The sequence below is a fragment of the Malaya genurostris genome, chromosome 3, assembly GCF_030247185.1.
Source record: "Malaya genurostris strain Urasoe2022 chromosome 3, Malgen_1.1, whole genome shotgun sequence".
NCBI lineage: Eukaryota > Metazoa > Arthropoda > Insecta > Diptera > Culicidae > Malaya > Malaya genurostris.
The window spans coordinates 199,792,415-199,815,413 of record NC_080572.1 but is presented as its reverse complement, the minus strand read 5'-3'; the positions used below and the strand labels follow the sequence as shown (position 1 = coordinate 199,815,413).

At 36.6% G+C, this 22,999-nt stretch overlaps 1 protein-coding gene across 1 annotated transcript in view; it reads right to left on the bottom strand.

Annotated features, from left to right (window-relative positions):
- LOC131438893 (protein escargot-like) overlaps positions 1-19,413 on the bottom strand; it is a 183,932-nt gene extending 164,519 nt beyond the window's left edge. Inside the window, exon 1 of the mRNA XM_058609271.1 lies at positions 17,330-19,413. Coding sequence (XP_058465254.1) covers positions 17,330-17,774 — 445 coding nt within the window. The 5' untranslated portion in view covers positions 17,775-19,413. The remainder of the gene's footprint in view (positions 1-17,329) is intronic.
- Between the last annotated feature and the right edge of the window lie 3,586 nt (positions 19,414-22,999).

The following is a 22,999-nucleotide window of genomic DNA, read 5'->3' as shown; positions in this document are numbered from 1 at the left end:
CAATCTGCCGAAACCATTCAATCTACAGAACTTGAAAATAGTGCTGATTATTCAATTAGAACCCACTAACTGGTTCACCAAATTTAGTGCCCACTTTTCTCACGGGACACACTGTATGTTTAGCAGGACCGGTAGTTGGTTGGGAGGACCTGATCAACCGAGCGAATACCCCGCCGGAAGTGCTTTCTGTACAGCAATAATCGTTAATTATTGTTTTTGTTATCGCTAGTGGACGATCAACCTTGCCACTATGTGTGATGTATGTGCGTGTGTGCGTGTGTGTGTTTATTTTTCCATAGTGCTCAAGCGTTAATAAATTATGACGCATTATTCTAATTCCCTTTTGCGTTTTTCCCAACCACCGGTGAGGAAGGGGAAAGGGGGGAGGGGGTCGAATGAAGCCGACGGGCAAAGTGCAACACAAAACCTGAATGCTAGTTTATTTACTCCCGGATTTGGGTGTAGATTACTGAGTATAAATTATTTATTTAAATAGTGACGTGTGACACAGCAGAGGTTGGTGCCGTGAGAAAGGTAGGGGGAGGGAAGGTGAGATCCTACTGCGATAAATAGAATGTGTTTAGATGATTTGTTCGGCAAACGGCAATGGGCATCTGATTTGACATATAATTGACAGTGCGTACGGTCGATTGAAATATTTATCAGGAAAATTAATAATTATTCATTCTAGTTGAGTGGAATGATTCAGGGTTCGGGATGGAATGGGACATAACAAATGAAAATATTTGTTATTGTTTTACTTAATAAGTACATACCCACGAGCATTTCATTTCTAGATGCATTATATTTGACTCTAACTGTCGATTCGGAATTCGATAGGGGAGATTCATCTTCTCGGACGCTTTTTTTTAGCTCGGCAGCGATTACATCACCAGAAAATAGATTCAGTAATTAAAGATAGTTGTTTTTTTTAACTACCCGACTATGAACTGATTTTACATAATGTACTTTGTTCAGAGTGCAACAATTAGGCAACTAAACACTTTCCCAGAAAGTATGGACGCACTTTTAATTCGCTGTAAATAATTCACAAGTGTTAGATATTCAAATTTTATTCGATATACTGATAATATTAGACTACAACAACAGAATATTATTCTCAACATTTGCTACTTGGCCTTTGTAGACTAGCTGGCGCACCTTCTTGCGAACGTTCCTCATTAAATTCCGTAGAGACTTCTTGGCAACAAGTTTTGACACTTTTGGCATTAAAAATGCCTTACTCTTCACTATGTGGGGCCGGGTGTCAATTAAAAGTTTCAAAAATAGTCGCGTAACCTTTTTGTGTCATAATTTTGAACGTTAATAACTCGGTCATTTGTTGATGGATTGTCATAATTTAACAACCAATCGATTCGGAAACTTTTAACTTAAACATGTATGACGACGTCGTTTCAGTATTTCAATAGCATACTATTGAAAAAATGATTGGAATCGACCTATGTTTTCATCCACCAATCCCTGTTGTACAAAATGACGTCAACTTCTTGTTCGGCATAGGAGGCTTTGCGTCATGCATAAAAAACACCGCATCGTTATGCGTAGTATGAAGAGAAATCTATAAATGTATGCTGCACAATATTTCTTTACCTAGTTGATTTTTGACTGTGAATGAAACAAGTAGCTCGTCCGGTGAACTGATGACTGGATTGTATATGCGTTCACTTGCTGGATTGTCTCTAGCTAATGAGGAACGGAATCAGCGTGGTTACCGATTTTTTTAAAATATCCCATGTATTTAGCAAATTTTTGGTCGATTTTGCCATTAAAAATGCCTTACACTTCGCTTCCCGAGGCTGGGTGTCAATTTAAAACATGCAGAACTAATCGCGTAACACTTTTCTGTCATAATTTTGAACGTATATTTCGCTGTTCATTGAAGCAGTGGTGATGAAGAGTTTCGAAATATTACCTCAGCTACAAATTGCTTGCCAGACCATAGATTTCTTACCAAATTTTTCGACTTCAATCGATGTCTCGGACTGGTTTAACACTTGCCCTTCTCGCACCGTATAATATTGTGATCCCGGCAAGGATTTGTAATCGAGTTTCACGTAGGTTTCGTCGTCCATAATTATGCAGTTCTAATTTTCAGCAAGAATCGTATTGTACAGCTTTCGAACCCTCGGCCTGATCGATGCTTCTTGTTTCGGACTACGTTTTGGTTGTTTCTGCTTCTTATAGGTTCGAAGATTCAAACGTTCTTTAGCACGAACAACATTTGACTTCTAAGTGCTCACTTTTTTGGCCACATCCCGAACTTAAACCTCCTTCTTTTGCTCGAACGCCTTCAATATACGTTTATCCAACTGTGGGTTAGCAGGACCTATTTTCGACCCGTTTTCGGTTTATCCTCACCGAACTTCCTGATTGCATTTCGCACGGCTTTTTCACTTACTCCTTCCATTTTTGCTATGTTTCTCAGTGACAGTCCGCGTTCTGTGCACCATTTGTACACAATTTTTCGACATTGTTCTGCTGAAAGTCCACGCATTTCGAAACAAACTAATGAAAACGAATGAACAACTGCACAAGTGGTTAGAGAAGAGTGTAAACTACAGAATGCAGCCATAAAAATTGACAGATTCTGAACCATTGCGAAATGGCAGCGGTTTTTGGTTGCGTCCATACTTTCTGGGACAGTCTTCAACTAGGGATCTAATCACCGGCTGGTCAACGATGCATAGGAGATACGCCTTGTGTTGTCCGAGTGGTTCGGTTCTGATCTTGTCAATAATTTTCAGTCGATGGGCAATCGGCTGGTTAGTTCTATTGTCAGCTATATCGAATAACAAAAACGAAGCTTAAATTCGTTTATTGGTAAATCGGTAAAAAATCTTTCGCACAGATTTGTTTCTTTTATGTCGATTATGTCTTACTATTGGATCCCATAATCGATACAACGTTTCGTCTTCCAGATAGGTCCAGTTTTTGCCCCTCACCTTGGACTAACTTACTTTTTAAATTTATTTACAAATAAAACTGAACGATACAACAAATAAACCATAAGTTGCAGGCTTAAGGTAAACTTCTAGACATTTGTCACGGTAGAAATTATTTATTCGGAAAGCTAATCGAACCAGTGGATATCGATTGCCCAAACAGTAACTGTTAGTAACTGCCGGTGTGGAATCTTGTCATGAATATGGTTATTGTAAGCAGTAACAAGTTCATAACGCTTCCCTTGGCATCTTAAAAATAGGAGTGTGCCTTATTAACGATATATCGTTAAAAAAAACAAAACAAAGTTCATAACGGAACAGCAATTGTCCTAACAAGTATTGATATAAGTCTGATATCGTTAGTAGTAGTAGTAGTAGTAGAGTCCACTATTTAATCCAGTAGTGCAATTACGATATATAACGAGATAACTAAGTGCTGATCAGTTCCTATTTCATGCCTCCCAGTGTGTCTATTATGACATTTGGTCAATAAAACGGCGTCGACTGGATGCTATTGTCTTTTTGCGTTAGTAGCAGAATGATACGGTGCAAATTAGTTAGGATGTAATAACTTATTTGAAATGTGCAAATGATTAAAAATTCATCCAATATTTGACATATTGCGAATTGACGTTTCATTGCAGAAGTGCATTTAAACACTTCAATGTGGTTTGTAATTGACTTTGATTTATCCACAATTTTTGTCTGCATGTTTTCACAAAAACCGCCTGTAGTAATTCTTTGCAATATTTTTTTGACATTTTGATTATACAGGTTTGAACCTTAAAGTCATTCACATCTTCGGACCAGAAAAAATTCTGATCTTATATGCGGGGTTGGGAATCGAACCCAGGTTGACTGCATGAAAGCAGACCCTGTCAGCTTGGAGCGATCTCAATCTTCAGTTCAGCAACGCCATCGCTCGGCGTCTCATTCAACATGTCATGTCAATTGTATGGGTGCGCAGCCCTGCTATTTTGGCGCGCACGAATTTGACATTTCTCTCCCCTACTTCTATGTATGAGATTCGATGCGGACTCACCTGAGGGCGACATGCTCGCAAAAAAGGATGTTGCCAATTATTTGTTCGGGAAATTTGAGAGCTGGATATCTTGTTAATATGATGTCTTTGATGAAAGGCATCGAGAAACCCATTACTCTGTACTCCCATGCAATATTTGAAGATAAACATTTTTTCATCTCATCATCGACCAATTCGATGCATGCAACAAAATAAGAAAATTGCTGAAAAGTGCATCTGCAGTTTTATATTTTACCATTACCGGAAAAAATTCAGTTGCTTCCCTCCCAAAACCGATGAAAATCTCGGCAATTTATCATTCGCATGACATCGAAAGTCTTGCCAAATTCAATTACAGGATTGGAAACAAAAATTACTTCTGTAGTATACCGAGACGATGACCGAACATTTGGCTGTCCAAATCACGGAAAAGTTACGTATAGATTGGGAAAAATCAAAGCAATACTAAATAAGCATATATTTATATCCGGATTTAACCTTCTCGGTTGTTCGTTGGCTAAACAGATAGAGAAAGATGTGATAAAACGCAGCACGGAGGCAAAACACTCAGAAGATACAAAATCTTTGAGAATTTTTTTTATTAAAGCTGAAAATTCATCATGACAAGATATTGCTATTAAATTTTGGTAACTATCATATCTGAAAAAATGAACAAAAACTAACTATGCCGTTATTATATGTAATTTAGTGGTGTTCGTTTCATCGAAATTTCCTAGAGTTATGGAGACGAATTCAATTATGTAACCTGCGAATTTCTGTGCCAACCCTTCATTTTTCTAAATTATACATAATACAGATGATGTATTTGAAATTCATCTGAATAATCGTCAAAGATGTCTCATGTTCATGGTGACAAAATGACTCGAATTGTGCGGGGTAATAACCGATAAGAAAATCATATCAGAATTATTCTAAAACTGTAGCTCGTATACCAAACGAAACATATAATTAAGATGTACAGTTTTCCATAGATAATTCCATTCCAATTGCACTAAAATTTTATTTGTTAGGCAAAAGGCAAGAGAATTACAATTTACGATACGCAAAAAGATTTACAATTTACGATACACAATTTTAAAACAATTATGATACTACAATAACATTCTACACAAAAATAATTTTTTGTGATATATACAGAGAAAAATTATGAATTTTACAGGTGAAATAATCCTACAAACGATGCAATGCGTAACTACTGAACTTTTAAAATGACGCAATATTCCATTCGTACAGAATTTTACAGGCTTTGAGTGTAATTGGCACTTGACTACCAAGGGCCGCTGTATGAATTTATATGGAACAATTATTCATTAATCAGATATGTGCTTTGTGGCTCAGTCGATTAAATGGTGTGCTTTGTGATCTAATGGTTTTCGGTTCAAGTCGCGTGCACTGTTGCCTGTCTATCGTTTGTTTTTCCATTCCATTCGATTTCAAGCCATGTAAGTTTCGAGTCACACAATTTTTACATGCTTTTAACATAAATTTTTGTGAAATACGATGCACCATTCTATGAGATGTAAAGTCACAAGATTTTTCCGAACTGTGCAATCGATACAAATGTTTGATTCAAAAACTTGATATTTCAATGATTATTCATAGTGTATTTATATCAAAGTCTAGCAGGTTTTGTGTTATTTATAATATCGAAATTTGATACAATCCCATCTGATCCGGTATGCTTAGGTGTTCATTGTCAAAAATAATTGCTAAATTAACAATTCAATGAATAATACACAGCAAAAAATTGAATTTTACAGGTGACTTAATCCCTCGTACGATGTAATTCATAATGACCTAATCTATCAAATGACGTAAAATTTCATTTGTAATGACTTAATGTTAGATTAACTTGAATTTGACTGGTTTCGACTGGAACTTGCATTCTGCCAGCTGGAGCGATTGTATGAATATAAATGCACCTTTTACGAGCCAAGCAGATGTGCGCTTCTGTGGCTCAGTTTGCGATCCAATGAATCTCGGTTCAAGTCGCGGCGGTCGCTATCAGTATTCATTTATTTTATTTCATTGAATTTTATGTCATGGAATCTTAGACACAATATTAAATGTTCTACTACGTAAATTCGCGTGAACTGCAACGTTCCATTGATGTTCATTTAATAAGATCAAGTAAAATCACAGGGTTTTTTCGAAGTGTGTAGAGCTCTAGAATCGGTTTTGAGTTTGTAGTAACATAGTTCTTATTTCCACCGAATAGTTTCTTCGATTATTTTTCATTTTTTCACGATTACCGTGAAAATAATAATAAATTTCAGATTCACGTTACATTTAGAGATAAGTGTTCCATTAAATCTTGGCGAAGCTAGCACACATTTCGAAATTTCGGCAAACTGTAATGCTTTGGTAAACATGTGTACGTTATCGAAATATTACTAACTACACCCAATCTCGGAAGAAGGAATATCAATTACTGACAAATCAGTACATTTTTGTTTTACCGTTCCCATTCGGTGTTTTATGAAAAATTTCAATAAATTTGAAAGGTGAAAATTTCAATAAATTTCAAGGGTAACCATTGGAGACTCAAAAATGGGTAAAATGATTGTCGTCAAAATTGGATAGATTAACAAGTTTTATAAACAGGGACGAAATTCGTAATGAAAAAAAATGTGTAAACTAAATTTTAATTATTTCTACTCTATGGCATGAATGTTCATTTGATAGACTAGCTAAAAAGATAATACGCAAAATGAACGATAAACATACTCAAACTGATTTTCTAGATTAGATTAATCATAACGAAATTCAAGTTAGTTCCTATACCAACTTAACATTCAAAGATTTGTAATGTATAAATCTTTGCTAATACAATTCGTCCATTTATTTGTTTGGATAACATTAGTCTACCCAAATGGTCATGTTGAAAATATTTATTTCCTGACAGCTTGCAATTATATACAAAAATTGACATCTTGGAAACTGATTGAAGCATAAGTCACCTAATACCTCGATACAATGGTTGTTCTATTGTAGTTTATTTCGAAATGTTTCCCCTTTTAGTGCTTAAAATTTTGTGCCGACTTAATGGTTACAAAAAAAAATGTATACTTGATGGAAGCCGTAAACTGAACAATCATTTTGGACAGGCCACTGCGGAAATCAGTCGTGGTCAGGTTTAAAAACGCGCGAACCTGTGCGCTACCAAATAGGACCACTACTACCACTGAAACAAAAGCCGGAAAATGTACAAGAAGATCTTTACGCAATACGAAGCGCACTAATTCATGGACAACAACGTACGAGAAGATGGATTATGAACAGCTCTTCGGACAAGAGTTCAACAAAGTCAATGGTCGAGGTGACGTTTTCCAAGCAACCTCGAATCCATTTTTATCGGTGAACTCGCCGAAAAAGTTTATGATCTGGCAAGGTATTTGCAACAAAGAGAAAAAGAATTCGGTGTTCTCGAACCAAAATACACTATAGCTTTCCCAATGCACAGTGGTCCGGATCCACAATTTAGGGGGACAAAAACATTTGTGGCTTAGCCTTATACTTTAGAGCTATGATGTCTTCGGAACAAATGATCAGTGAAAGATAAGCCATATTTTGAAGCATATGGTATTAGGGTGGTTCTAATTATTAGGGTGATCCAAAAATTATTTTCCGTATGTGTTGAGATAGAGGACTGCATCCTTCGGCAAAATTGTAGGAAAACTTATATCAAGCAACTTTGCCGAAAACACTATTGTAGTATCGCTAACGGTTTTAGTGTTACAGCTATTTTAATAGATCAACTTAGGGTGTTCCTAAAAAAATCAGATTTTTTGCTCTAGCTTTCTTAATATTCACTTCTCGATTTTGGTGTCTTTGAATATCTTTTAGAGTTTATTGAAACCAAATTTTTCATGACTAGCGCATTCGGGTAGCGTTTTCTGAACCGAAGTTATGAGCAAAACTAGTTCAAAAACAGATCATTTTTAAACTGCTATATCTAACATTGGAGCAAACGAAAAAAAATCGGTTTGTTTCATTTGAAAGAAAATACTTTCGAGCATGTTTATAGAAAAAATGGCGGAGGAGATATTTTTTAAATTTTTTAAATTGTGTTCAAACATTGGGTTTTTTCATTGAAAAATGCTCTTTCATGTAAGACATTTATTAGATATATATATTAAAATAAGGTATTGCTGTCTTCTAGCGTGTCAAAACTAATTCAGCTGCATGATCGGGAAGATGGAGTACACTCACGTTGGTTGTTACTCTATTCGATAATGCTATTACAGGATCAGACGTTAAAAGAAATCGTTTGAATACATCCTCTAGATTCACTAAACGATTGAAGTTCTGCGGATGGAACTGCCTATACTTGCGAATTGATTTATTTCGACTCTCTTGCACTTCCTTACTGTACATACCAATAGGAAGCAAATCATGTTTTATAATTGCAGTCCCATGCACCAGAAGTTTATGCACGGTTGGCGACAGAGCATATCATCCATACAGCTCCACAAAACGAATTCTCCTGGAAAGCAGGTACCGAAATCTTCACATTGCTGTTTATCAACGTTAAGATTATAAAAAACCGTTCAAGTATATTTCCATTTAACTCGATGATTTGCGCTACTGTGTTATATTCTTTGAAAAATCTACGGGCCCAGATACCATCATTCGAGTTGCCGCCTCCAGATAATGGTTCACCAATGCCCTGTCCCTGTCAGCTTGGAGCGAAATCAATCTTCAGTATAGGAACGCCATCACACGGCATCACATTCAACATATCATGTCAATTGTGTGGGTGCGCAGTGCTGCTATTTTGGCGCGCATGATTTTGACGTTTATCTTCCCTACTTCAATGTACGAGATTCGACGCGGACTCACCTGAGGGCACCATGATCTCAAAAAAGGATGTTTCCAATGATTTATTCTAGAAATGTGCGAGCTGGATATCTTGTTAATATGATGTCTTTGCTAATACGTAACCCTAGCTGCTCTTTTAATGCCGTTAGAATGTTTGTCTCTTACTCCTTGACATGCTGATTTTGTCGGGACACGCGCCATGTCGGTTTCTCAATGTGCAAACAATAACTCACTTTTAGCCAAAGTTCCATAGATCGAATCATTGCGTGCAGAAGCGAAATTCCAAATTGATATTTGTTTGGATTATTCTCATTTGTTTCAGTTCTTGAAAAATTCAGAGCTTTTCCTGAGCGCTTGCATATGTACCAAGTTTGGGAGTGTATGCCTGTTATGTCGTTTAACACTTTCGTATTGTTCAGGCAGAACACTAGCTTCGTTGATACAAATACTTTCCCCAGTACTGTGGGAGAAAGCTCTGCAATTTCTGCATTTACTTTGTCCACTTCCTGCTGTTAGTTCCGTGTTTTCCTTTTGAAAGATTATTATTCTATGCAGCAAAGGGAAACAGATGAAGGATAATTGTTGTTCCAGATTATCCAGCCTTCTTGCTCAACAATCAATCGCAAGGGAACCAAACAGATAGCAAATATTGTACAGTAAGGAAGCGCAAGAGAGTCGAAATAAATCAATTCGCAAGTATAGGCAGTTCCATCCGCAGAACTTCAATCGTTTAGTGAATCTAGAGGATGTATTCAAACGATTTCTTTTAACGTCTGATCCTGTAATAGCATTATCGAATAGAGTAACAACCAACGTGAGTGTACACCATCTTCCCGATTATGCAGCTGAATTAACACTTTTAATTTTAACACGCTAGAAGACAGCAATACCTTATTTTAATATATATAGCTAATAAATGTCTTACATGAAAGAGCATTTTTCAATGAAAAAACCCAATGTTTGAACACAATTTAAAAAATTTAAAAAAATATCTCCTCCGCCATTTTTTCTATAAACATGCTCGAAAGTATTTTCTATAAAATGAAACAAACCGATTTTTTTTTTCGTTTGCTCCAATGTTAGATATAGCAGTTTAAAAATGATCTGTTTTTGAACTAGTTTTGCTCATAACTTCGGTTCAGAAAACGTTACCTGAATGCGCTAGTCATGAAAAATTGGTTTCAATAAACTCTAAAAGATATTCAAAGACACCAAAATCGAGAAGTGAATATTAAGAAAGCTAGAGCCAAAAATCTGATTTTTTTAGGAACACCCTAAGTTGATCTATTAAAATAGCTGTAACACTAAAACCGTTAGAGATACTACAATAGTGTTTTCGGCAAAGTTGCTTGATATAAGTTTTCCTACAATTTTGCCGAAGGATGCAGTCCTCTATCTCAACACATACGGAAAATAATTTTTGGATCACCCTAATAATTAGAACCACCCTAATACCATATGCTTCAAAATATGGCCTATCTTTCACTGATCATTTGTTCCGAAGACATCATAGCTCTAAAGTATAAGGCTAAGCCACAAATGTTTTTGTCCCCCTAAATTGTGGATCCGGACCACTGTGCAATGTAATAATGTGTATTATTCCACACATTAAAACTCGCAATAGGCCTTTAAAATATTGACGTAATTTGGCAAGCCTTCGCAACAGCAGAGAAATGATACAGTAGCATTGAGACAACAGGGTGGTGACACCAATTCATTCGAATGCTATCAATTCCGATAGCGATATAGAAGGTAACCGGTAATCTTGTTCGAGATTAATGTGATATGTTGAGTAGTATTCGAAGAGGAGTTCGAAATTCGGTCTGAACGAAATTGAAGCATTTTATTCGCTATTCTTGCTTTAAAGTGCAACAAATGATCTTCAATTTGAGTACACACCATTGGACATTTAGGGGGTTTTTGGTTTGTACAAAAAGTACATATTTCATTTCGATTTCTTCGCGTTTCGCCTCACCAGTGCTTAAAGGGCGGGTTGGGTCTAAGTCTTTCGAAAAATCATTTATTATTCTCTTGTTATTTCCTTATAGTGAAACATTTTAATAATATTCTGTGAAATTTTCAAGCCTATCGGAACAAAACTCAGCAAATTATGGGCCTTTATCTTTGCTTATCTCATACTGCAAAGAAGTAAGAGCTCGCCGCACAAGCCCAAGATTTCTGCTATGATTGACTTAAAAACGTGATTAATCCACCTAGCAGTGAGATGATATCTTTTTTTATCAATTCGCATGTGTTTTTTGCATGAATATTCTTCGGTGTTTAAGTTTTCATTACATTATTTTAATGACCTTCGTTTTAAGCGACAATTTGAGATTGTTATCACTCATTACTCTGTAATGTCGAAACTGCAAATAGGATCGAATTTAAATCTAGAACTGTGATAATCAATTAAATATGCCATGATATGTAAGTTCCACTTTAGAGTTTACGGTAATTTGAGGTACTTCCAGAGCCGGTATTCAGGAACCAGCATAACCCAAACCGATTCATATGGCCAAATGACGAATAAATTACAGTTTTGAGTACAACTTTGAAGCTTAATTGGATAAAATTCATTAATTTTTGTATGTATGAATAAAACTAATTAATTTTGTAAATAAGTTTAATTCATTTTGAATTTTTGTTTCTGAAATTTGATTAGGCTTTTTTGAGAAAACGATTGAGCTTTGAGAAACGATTATATACTGGAACCGGAATTTTTAAATCGGTATGGCCGAAGTCAGATAAATTCACCTGAATAGCTGTATAGTTTACATTTGTTTCAAAATATTTGAAAATCAGTGAAGACATCTTTTAGAAATCATAGCATGAATTAAATTTTTAGGTGCCTTCTGAATCGACAACTGAATACCACTAAAACTGAAAAAAGTTAATTTTTTTTATCGACTATCTAAATCTGCTAACCCGATAAACCTGATTAATTTATGTGGAATAGACATTTTTATTTCAATCACCCTGTATCCCCGAAACCGGAAGTTGGATCTGACTGAAGAGCAAGATGTTTAAAAGAATCTTGAAACTTTTCATTTGCATCTTAGATGATTCTTAGATTTCATTTGAATCTTAGATCGGTTCAGCCATCTACGAGAAGAATGAGTTACACAATTTTGATTTCGTTTCATATATCATCCTGTAGTTCTGGAACCAGAGGTCGGAACCAAACATAATTCAGGAACTTTGTTTGGGAGCATACGAATTTTCGTATGAATCTGGATTGGTAGAAAAGAAATTTTCAGAGAAAATTGAGTGAAATTATTTGTCACACACGCATTTGCTGATCTCGACGAACTGATTCGAATGGTATATGGATGTTATGTTCTTCCAGCATTTATTGCTGTAAGTAGTTTAAAACAATATAATTTAAAAAAAATCTGCCATCATCTGGTTTATATATGTCATATTCGAACGATTATGTTGCCAAAAACGAGCCGTGCTAAAATCGGTCCGAGGCAAATTGTCATGAAAAAGGATGCTGTACACAGTCTTTTTGGGACTTAGAAACAATTGTATGTAACAGAATAGAAAATCGTGTTTTCCGTTGCTCCCAAGCATTGTTTTGTCATACAGCGCTCAAAATTCCTACTGCTGGAATAGGGGGAAAAGTCGTTTACACAAAAATTTCGATATCTCCGTTAAAAATGGACGGATTTTAACAATCTATGGCTCGTTGGATAGGTATTACCGTGCGGAATCTAAGTCTGAAAATATATTCTGTTTTCAAGGTCAATTGTGACAGATACTGTCAAAAAACTGAAAATTTTGACATAAAACTTCGTATAACTCAAAAAGTAAACATCCGATCTCAAAACCATTCAATAGCGTTTTGGGTGACGGAGAGACCTTTCATTTGCGACTAGTTTGATCAAAATCGGTCCAGCCATCTCTGAGATCTCGACCTCTTAGTTGACAACACACATACAGACACACACACATACACACACACACACACAGACATTTGCTCAGTTCGTCGAGCTGAATCGATTGGTATATGTCATTCGGCCCTCCGGGCCTCGGAAAATTTTCGAAAGTTTGAGCGAATTCTATACCTATTTTTTATATATATAAAAAAAGGTAAAACTTGACGAAACGTTCTTGAAATGTTTCATTATAACTAATTATTAAAGAAAAAATACGATTTCTTTTAAATGTTGGACCCTACGGGCTCGCTTCAGTAATAAATTGTTTCCACTGATTTTATAGACAGAAAGCTTGAAACGCGTTTTTCTCAAAACCAGGGTTTGAAAGACCGTGCCCATCGTCATTCAAAAACTACTGCAGCAATTTTGTTTTCAAATTTTGCACACACTTTCTATATATAAAAAATCAGACCTCAACTTTTTCCTTTTCGTTGTTTGTTTCTTTGGGGAGTTTGTACAGTTACAAAATGGTGGATTTTTTTCGTGAAAAATCGTAGTTTTCACTTTGAACAACCATCAAAAATAAAAAAAAATCAAACAAGAACGTTGGGGTCTAGAGAAACTTCTACTCTAACTATGCTGCTTTGATTTGTTCACTTCTGATTAGTCTGCGCTGAGATACAGTGGACACCGCAAATCATGATTTTTAAGAAGCGTCCTCAAAAATATCTCTTTCACTTACTTATTTCCCAATATTTTTCCAAGAAAAAATCACAAAATGTTGTTCGAATGATGCTTTTTAATATGCAAAACATTTGGATTTATTTTGTTGAAAGATAATTCTGAAAATAATTCGCAAAAATGATGATTTTTTCATCATTTAGACCCTACTCTCTGAATTGACCGTCTTGAACAACATGCCTGAATATCTTTCCCTCATATTAATCAATTAAAAATATTTCTGAATTATAACTATCTATAGTTAGTGTCTGTTCTACTAGCGAACAAAACATATTGAAAGCCCACAGTACTGAATAATTGAAATATTCCGTGTTTCTATACGCTGGTTTTACACGATACGCTTTGTGCGATGATTCGTTCAATGCATGTGCGCTCCATTTTGGTGCTGAATTTCACCTTCATGCTCGTTCATACCAAGCATATTAGAAAACTTCAACTTTGAGTTATTTTCAAATATCTCATTGTGCTGAAAATTTTATCATAAATTGCTGAACATATTTCCAATGGTCTGGAGGAGAAATTATGTTGCTAAGAGATATTCACGAATAAGTTCTACCCATTCTTGTACAGGGTAAATTTTTCAATGACGTCCATTAAGTCCATAATAGAGTAAGTACTCACGACAAAAAAAAACAAACAAAATTTTATATCGAAATCTTCCAAATACTTCTGTTATAAACTGCATAATAATTTTTGCATCTTTTTTTTTCAAAATATCGTTTGAAAATTCATCTTATTAAAAATATTTAGGTGGTCAAGAATTGTTATATGTATGACAGAAATTAAACAAAGTGTATAAACAAGATATTTTTTTCGGACTTCAATTGAATGGTATTTCAAATTTAATAAATAATAAATGAAAGAAATAGCGTGCTTAGTACATTAACTGTGATTTATGATTTCGATTCTCCGTCAGCCGGTGGATAAAAAACGTAATTTTTAACTATTCAATTCAACCTTGCTGTATATTAAATGAATTATTTATTGAAACCATTTTTATTTTTGTTTTTAATATACTGTCTTTTAGTAGTGCTGGTGTCAACGAAACTTTCTAATTGTGACCACTACACTACTTACGAACAAAAAGTCGAACCGAATGCACTGATTTTTATTTTTTGAGCCATTGCAACTTACAGTTTCAACAGATTATATGAATGAATACAAAACATTTTCAATTTTATCACTTTATTCATACAATTTTTGTACATGACTTGAAGATAACATGATACTCATTCCGTAACATGCATTTCACGATGGAGAATCAAGTTAATTGTAAGACCAAAATTCAAACGCATACAATTCACTGGGTTCTAGTTTTGGTTAAACACGTGTTGTTAATTGCAATATCTCTAACGGCTATCAATTCTGTGCATAGCACTTTTCTATAAATCGTTTCTTCTCGTAACACCAGAGCAGTAAAGATGTATTATCACTACATCAATATTCTGGCAACTAGTGTTATGATAAACATTAATTTACTATCATTCAAAAGTTACTCTTCACGAGTTTTACAAACGTATAATAAGCGAATTTCGTTTGCATGAAAATGTTTAAGAAACGCGTTTGAATTTCAACTCAAGTAATGGTTGATTTTCCATTGCAATTTTTGTTTTGCTATGTGCTGTTTTTGACATTAGACAGCATTAAAAACGACATATTTTTCAACTATTTCAATATGTGCAAATCAAATAGCAAACTACTAACCTAACTAATTATTAGTTAAAACAACAACTGCAAAAATAAAAAATGGCGAGATCGTAATTTTTTGATTGGAGGGTTTTCCGTGTAGTTTTTGTTTTTTAATATCTGCATTTTGCCTTCCTATCAATCCATTAGGCATGCAATCTTATATCTTAAGTCAGAAGATTTAAAGTATATTATCCGGGTAGAACATTGAAGTTTTGAGTATTTTTCTGAAAACGAATAGTTTGAACCCTTTTGATCATAAAATCATGAACAATTATCATGAGTTCAGGTGTAGTTGAAATGATTGACGCACCAAACAGCATAACGTGTTTTTCATTGCAAAAGAACTCAAAGCTCTAGTAACATATCTTTCTAGTTTGAGTTTGAGCAATCGCAACTCAAATTTTGAGTTATGATCAAAGAGCGTGCAGATGCAAAAATCTATACTAAAAACTACAAGGATCAGTCCCATGGGGTTGTTCGAGTCATTGATGTGGAACAAGGCAACCAAAATTTCTAATGATCTACAATCAAAAAGTTCAATCAATCGTCACACTTCACTCTGGTCTCTCTTCAAATGTCGAATAAAAATTGTCACATTTTTGAATTCGCAATTGCACGAGAGTCTGCTTAGATTGATCTTGATTAGGAACCAACACCGAACATCGTTTGTCTTGATTTGTATTTGTTTTATAGCCGATGAAATTACACCAATATCCCAAATATATGCAATTATATCTTTGTACATACTTTCGATTTCGATAAAACTGCTTTTCGCCAAACTTGTGTTCAAGATATGTATGCAAGCAGTTATTTTTATAGCGTTAAGTTTCTTTACCATTCTGCAATTTCGATTGAAGCGATAAACTTTTTCTCATTATCAATCGAGTTCATCTTATATAAATTAGAAATTAATCTTAAGCACTCAAAGTTTATAGAACTTCAATTTGTCTATTTCTCAGACGAAACGATGTAACATGAAATTTTATCCCAGCTTGCATGACACAAGATCAGAGCATATCAATTAAAGCTTCAAATCGTTTTATGACGCTTTTTGTCTTGCTATCTAGCAATAGCCTACCTCTAGCATGCTACGCGTAGAACTGAAACGTTAGCTATAATTTCGTTTCTATTTAAAGATTCGCGTGATACCAACAGCTTCGCTTTTGAATTGATTGACCAATAAGAGCGATGCTTTCCCTTTGATTTATTGCTTACTGCTTCAAAACAGTCGTCTATGGCAGGGAAATCCGGTATGCCGGAGATTTTTAGCAGACAAAATAGGACACTGCTCGCTATAAATTAAAATTTCAATCATATATCATTGAAAATACGTGGCTTGATACAATCAAATCGAATTGTAGACATATTTCCAATCATATGATGAAATAATATTAATAATTGATACAAAATATACTGAGTTGTCAGTATTTAAAACCTGACCACATTTCTACGTGTAGTTTTTCTTGAGTTTCTGATTTGCACCCCTATATAGAAAATAAAGGTGTGTTCGACATCAAAAGTTCTCTGTTATTTCAACATGGAGTTTCTCTCAGTTGAAAATGATTGAATATCTAACTCTGAACTTGTTATTTCGGGAAGCACTTCTGAACTGATAAGAGAAAATATGAACCCAGTATCGTAACCGGAAGCAAACCCTTTTTTTGTACAATCCGCTCCAGCTAAAAAAAATTTAAAAACTAAACACATTCTAAGGGCGAAAAATTTGTTCCGCTTCTCGGATTAAAGTGTTCCAGTAAACCTGTTTCGAATAAAGTAGCTTCCTTGTCACTTGCCAGGCTTCCTATCTGTGTCTGCCTGCTTGGCTGCCAGCTGTTTGCTGCGTGTAAAATATTCAGTAATCGTTTGACAGAATTTGTGACAACTCGTTCGGGAAGCGCCCTCTCTCTCACCGTGTTCCGGACCAAGTATTAAGGTCTCCCCCATGGCAACCTCCACCACCACCACCACCGAGCAACAGCTGACATCGGTCCGACATCTTAATCCTTCTATCCCTCCGTTTCCTACATTCTATCAAGACGCCAAGCGAGCGCCTTTAAACGGTAACGACAGACCCCGAACCCCGAACCCCGAACCACCAGAGCGTACTGCTGCCATCGAAAGCAGTCGTGTTACAAGATGAAGGGTTTATTATTATTCCACTCAGATCCTAAATAATGAAACAGAGGGTAGCTTACCGTTGTAAAGCATCGTTGAGGACGCATCCCGGGTGGCAGCTTCCGGCGAATGGGGCGGTGGACTGGGTGCCGTCGCACCAGCCGTTGGCGAGGAAGGACCCCAACAGGTGGCAGCCACCGTCGCAGTGGCACCAGGTTCGGTACCGGCCGAGGCCGGGACGGCGGAATTCTTGGTAGCGGCAGCCGCCGGCGAATCTCCCACGACATCAATTTCTTCGTCCTCTTCGAGAACTTCGACTATTACGGATGGTGCCAACGGTGGAGAAGGTGTCGTTGGAGCTGGGCTAACCGTCGTTGTCGTCATCGCCGCCGCCGCCGTCGCCGTCGTCGTCCCCGACGATGCCGTTGTCGCTGTAGTTGATGAACTTCCTGTTATTTGGCATTCGTCGACCCGATCCGGCCACGGGTAAGCCTTCCACTTTTTCGCCATCAAACAACGGGGCATTTTATCAGGTACGTTTGTTTGTTTGCTTGTTTCACACAGTGAGTGCCCAGAGGTGCGGACAAAAAACCCCAAAACGGAAATGTGCAGCAGGTCGCGAAAAGTCAATTCATGTTTTCGATTCGATCTCAAGTCGGGGGTCACCCCGAGCTAATAAAAAGTTACTTCTGTAGCCCGTTTTTTGAAGAAACAACAAAAAAACACTCACGCAGACCGAACCGCCCGAAAAACTGTGTGTAGCCAACCAGCCGGCCACGGTGGAAGGAGCCGTGGTTTGGTCCGGAGGAAAATCGATAGTTTTCCTCGTTTTTGGGGCTTTTCCGGGTTTTCGCGTGAGAGTCACCCGTCGTTCGTCGCAAAGACGGCGGTAGGCGGCGGTGTTGTTGCTTGGGTAGAATAAATTTTATATCCGGACGTGACACAGATACCAAGAGAATCGAAAAAGAAACTTTCTTCCTTGCCGCACCGAAACCGGACGGCGATTCTTGGGCTCCGAATATTGTTTGCGCTAGTGCATAAAGTCCCCGATGCTGCCAATCAGACGGGTGGAAAAACCGGAAAAATTGCCTCACAGCGAGCAGTTCATACAGTCAGTAGTTGTAGTGATTGTTGGGAGTTTTTTTTTTCTTCTTCTTCTTCTTCTTATATTCGGAAAAGTAACACTTGCAAACTTTCTCGAAACGCACAGACGCACAGAGTAAACTTCAACACTTAAATCTCAGAAACGGAAATCCATAGTTCACAGTTGGACAGTTCGGCCAAGATGTCGCACGCCTAGCACATGTTATAAAGTTACGTATCCGAGATAGTTTCAGTAGTACACAGTAACAGTAGTGGCGGTAGTATTCGTAGTAATAGTAGCTGTTGTTTTTGTTGTTGTTGTTGTAATAGTAGTAATAGTAGTAGCAGTATTGATGGTAGACGGTAGCAAAACTTTCATCTCGTGGTCCTAAACCGAGCAAACAAAGTAACGGAAATGTTAGATCACAATGTACGCACTGAACACAACACCGGAAATGACCACAGACCACGAGATTCCATCAGTTTATTCGGCTGTCACGATCTAGCCACTGGCCACCGATGGACCGGATGCGGAACCGGGAAACAGTCGGACCGCAACTGACCGGCCGGGGGTTGTTCCACCGGAAGTAACGTAGATGCACATCGAACCAACCAAAAGGGCGGGGGAGGATTGGGGGCTTTTGGGCCTGTTATGCTTTTGCGGGTGGCGCCGTTAATTCAGTTAATCCAAAAACCAAAAACTCACAGATTCGCACTTTGCACACTACGACGGGATGCACTGTTTTCGCTTCCTTGCTTTTTTTTTCAACTGCACAATTTCGATTCTTCGGAAGAGGAAGAGCACTAGCAGGGATACGATAGAATAGCAGAAAATCAACAAAGTACAGTTAGACTTGAATATAAGTAGGTAGGTAGGTTAGTACACACACACACACACGAGTTGCAGTTGATTGATTATTTAGAACGATGATGATTAGTAACTGTACACACATACAGGTAGGTCGTAAGGAACGGCACGAAGAATCGATTCAAAAAGTTCATAATAAATAACAGAAAAATTGATACAGAGTGAAACACGACAGAGAGAAAAAATGTGTGACGATCCGCACTGTAAGAACCGTGAAAGGCTTTTGAGTCCTGTCGTACTTGACGCAGTCCCTTTATAAAGTTCGACCGACCCGAACGGTGCCGAAGTGACGCAGGCTTCGCCTCAGGACGAAACCGAACCGACCGAATTTCCACCACCCCACGACGGTGCGGAAGCATGCACCAGAATTCACACAGCAACAACGTGTTGATGCGAAGGGGAAACAAGCAACAAACGGATCTTCTCCTTCCGAAGCACCCACTTTGATCCGGAACGCAACAAATGCACTCGTCGCTTTCGGGGTTTCGAATTTCTCTCGCGTTCCTCGGCATCCTTCCACTCTCGATGCGCTCTCTCTCTTTTTCTTTCTCTTTCTCTTTCTCTTACTCGTCCTTTTATTTTTTCACTCGCTTCAATAATTTCTTGCATTATGTTCAATGTGGTTTATGCTTTATGCTTCAGTGATTTTTCCTGCTTCCTTTGCTCTCTCTCTCTATCTGGTGCACTCTCATATTCTCTCATCTTATGTTCTCAACAATTTCGTTCACGCGCGCTCTCTCTCTCTGTCACACAGTTCAGTCGATGTTGATGTTGTGCAACCGCCGGAGAAAGCAAAGGCGGTGGGCACGCGTCGCACGTCATTCAAACAGTCATCTGGTACCGCCCGGTCTTCCTTTTCCCATATGACCCCATACAATTTCGGTTCTATGCTTCACTCAAGTGAAGTTACGTTTCTTTTTATGCTGCGGTACGATACGGTATGGGAACCAGAGCCGTTTTTTTTCCTTTACTACTCTGACCTGCTGCGTTCCAGTAGGAAGGAGTGTGGTTTGCCTTGGAAAAACGTGAAATGACCAAAGAGTAACTGATGAATGAGAATTTGGTTGTTGGTTTTTTTTTGTATGTGAAGATGACGGATTTTTTATTTTCTATCTACCGCAGGAGTTTGGAGCCGGGTCAATAAATTGGCGCTATTCAGTAAGTTTTGTCACTGCTTTGGCTATGAGTGCTGGCGGTCACAAGTGCAATTCAGATGCATTATTCAGTAAGTTGAAGTGTCACTTCAACAGTTTCTCACGAGTTGAATTCATGTCAATGTTTTGGCTAAGAGATTTTGAAGTAATGATTATCTTATGGATTTATATAGCAAAAAAAAAATCAATCCGATTTGCAGTTTCGAAATTACAGAGTAATGAGTGATTAAGGTCAGAGGCCAGTGTGTTTTAGGATAATTTAGAAGGCTATTTTCACGCTTCAAATCTGATTCATCATCAGAAACGGTAACGAATATCAAAAAACCCAACTGACAGTCTCTAAGAAAATTAGTTTAGATTATTCTGTGAAAATTTTAGAATGATCCATTGACTTTAGCAGTCGGGAAAATTTTTTCTGAAGAAAAAATGGCATAGCTGAAAACGCCGTCTTTCAACTTGTTCATTGAATATCTCACCTTCAAAAGCATTTATCAAAAATCTATCCTTACAATGACGGGATAATTTAATTTAGATGCGACTAGTGCATAAAAACATATATGTTGTTGGGATAAAAATGAAGTGAATGTTATTTTTGGTAATGTAAGTCGAATAATATGGCAGCGCCATTTTTTCTGAGAGAGAAATAAAATCATCTGAGAAAGGCTGTCAAACAAGCGGTAGCTTTATTGGATTTATGTGATGTAGTCAAACTTGTAACCGAAAATATCAAAACTTTCTTGGTCACCCGGCCACTTCGAGAGTCATTTTGAACATTTGCGAGGGAGCACTGAGAGAAATGTAATACACACAGAAAGCCACGTGGTTTTACGCAACCTGCTGGCATCAGCCCTTAAAATCTCAAATTGCCGCTAAAACGACGGTCATTAAAGTAATGTCATGAAAACTGAAACACCGGAGTATATTCATGCAAAAAGCACAAGCGAATTGATAATAAAAGGTATCATCGCACTGCTAGGTGGATTAAGCATGTTTTTTATATTGCAATTTTAGGTGGACAAAAATCGATTATTTTCAGTTTTTTCAAAAAATACCTTTTTTCGAATCATTACTTTGTACCACTCAGCCGATTTGGCTAATTTTTGGATATGTTGTCAATAAATGCCTATAATTTTTAGGAAATTTGGGAAAAATATGTGAATACTACAAAGTTGCAGTTTTGAGTTTTATAACGTCATTTGTATAGCCTTTTAATGATTTTCATGGTAGATATGTTCAATGGGCATTATGCAATTTTATAGTTTTTTCGAGAACTTAAACATTTTTACAGTTAAAAATAATCAACAAACATATTTTTAAAGAAATCAACAAGGATCAGCCCAAGGGGGTTGTTCGAGCTATTGATGTGGAACAAGGCAACCAAAATTTCTAATGATCTACAATCAAAAAGTTTAATCCATCCGAACCAACACCGAACATCATTTGTCTTGATTTGCATTTTTTTTTATAACCGACGAAATTACACCAATATCCCAAATGTATGCAATTATATCTTTGTACAAACTTGCGATTTCGATAAATAAGGTGAAATGTAGCTTCATAAAATACGCGCAAAATTTTATCAAAGCTTCAGTTGAACGAACCGTCGCACAGTGGTTCGAATCAATAAAAACGTGGACATAAATCAGTAGCTGCCAAACCGTTCTTTTAAAGCATATAGTTGCTTTAAAAAAATTATTTACAAATATATACCGCGTAATTTGATCATATCATCAATTGTTCATGGCCTACTTTGAGAAAAAATGTAACCATAACTTTTTTATCTGAAGAGATAGAAATTTTTTTTCTTCTACAAAGTTTTAGAACTAGTAAAAATAATTTACTTTGTCAAATTTACCAAAAGTCTAGGTCGCACCGTTTCGGATATACAAAGCGTTTTTATGACAACCCCCTTAAAATCAGTTTTTTATTCATAAATTGTTTCGAGCTATTTTGTTATGCATACTTTGTTTGGAATAATTGTAGCATTCATAAAATCGCATATTTTTGTTGAAGATAGTGCATAGGTTTGTTCTTTCCTGGCAAAGTTATGCAATATTTTACCTTTTTTTTACCTAAGATAAAACCTTGCACCGAAGCGAAATATGCAACTTTATGCAGCTGATTTTTACAAAATTTGTAGGAAAAGATATGCCCAATATCATAAAAAAAAATCTAAGTGGAACTCGGTGGAACTTTTTTTTAGGTCTTTTCAAAGTTAGTTTTAATTACTGAATTATGGCAACCCCCTTAAAACTAGTTTTCTAGTCATAACTTGTTTCGTGTTATTTTTTATGCATACTTCGTTTGGAACAATTGTAGAAAATATAGAATTTCATAATTTTGTAGAAGCTAATGCATAAGTTTATTCTTTTCTGGAAAATTTATGCATAATTTTACTTCTTGCCTAGAAAACCTTGTGCCGAAGCGAAATATGCAACTTTTATAATACTTATAGCAAACTTTTATAATACTTATAGGAGAACATGTACCTTATCAAATTTATTTTCCAATGAGAATATCTTGAGTAATATTCGTGTGACTCATTTTCACTATGGCCATGCTGAAACCATGAATGGTTAAGAAACAGAGGGCGCACAGTGGTCCAAAACTGGAAAAAGACGGTCACAAGTCTGTACTGACTTTCA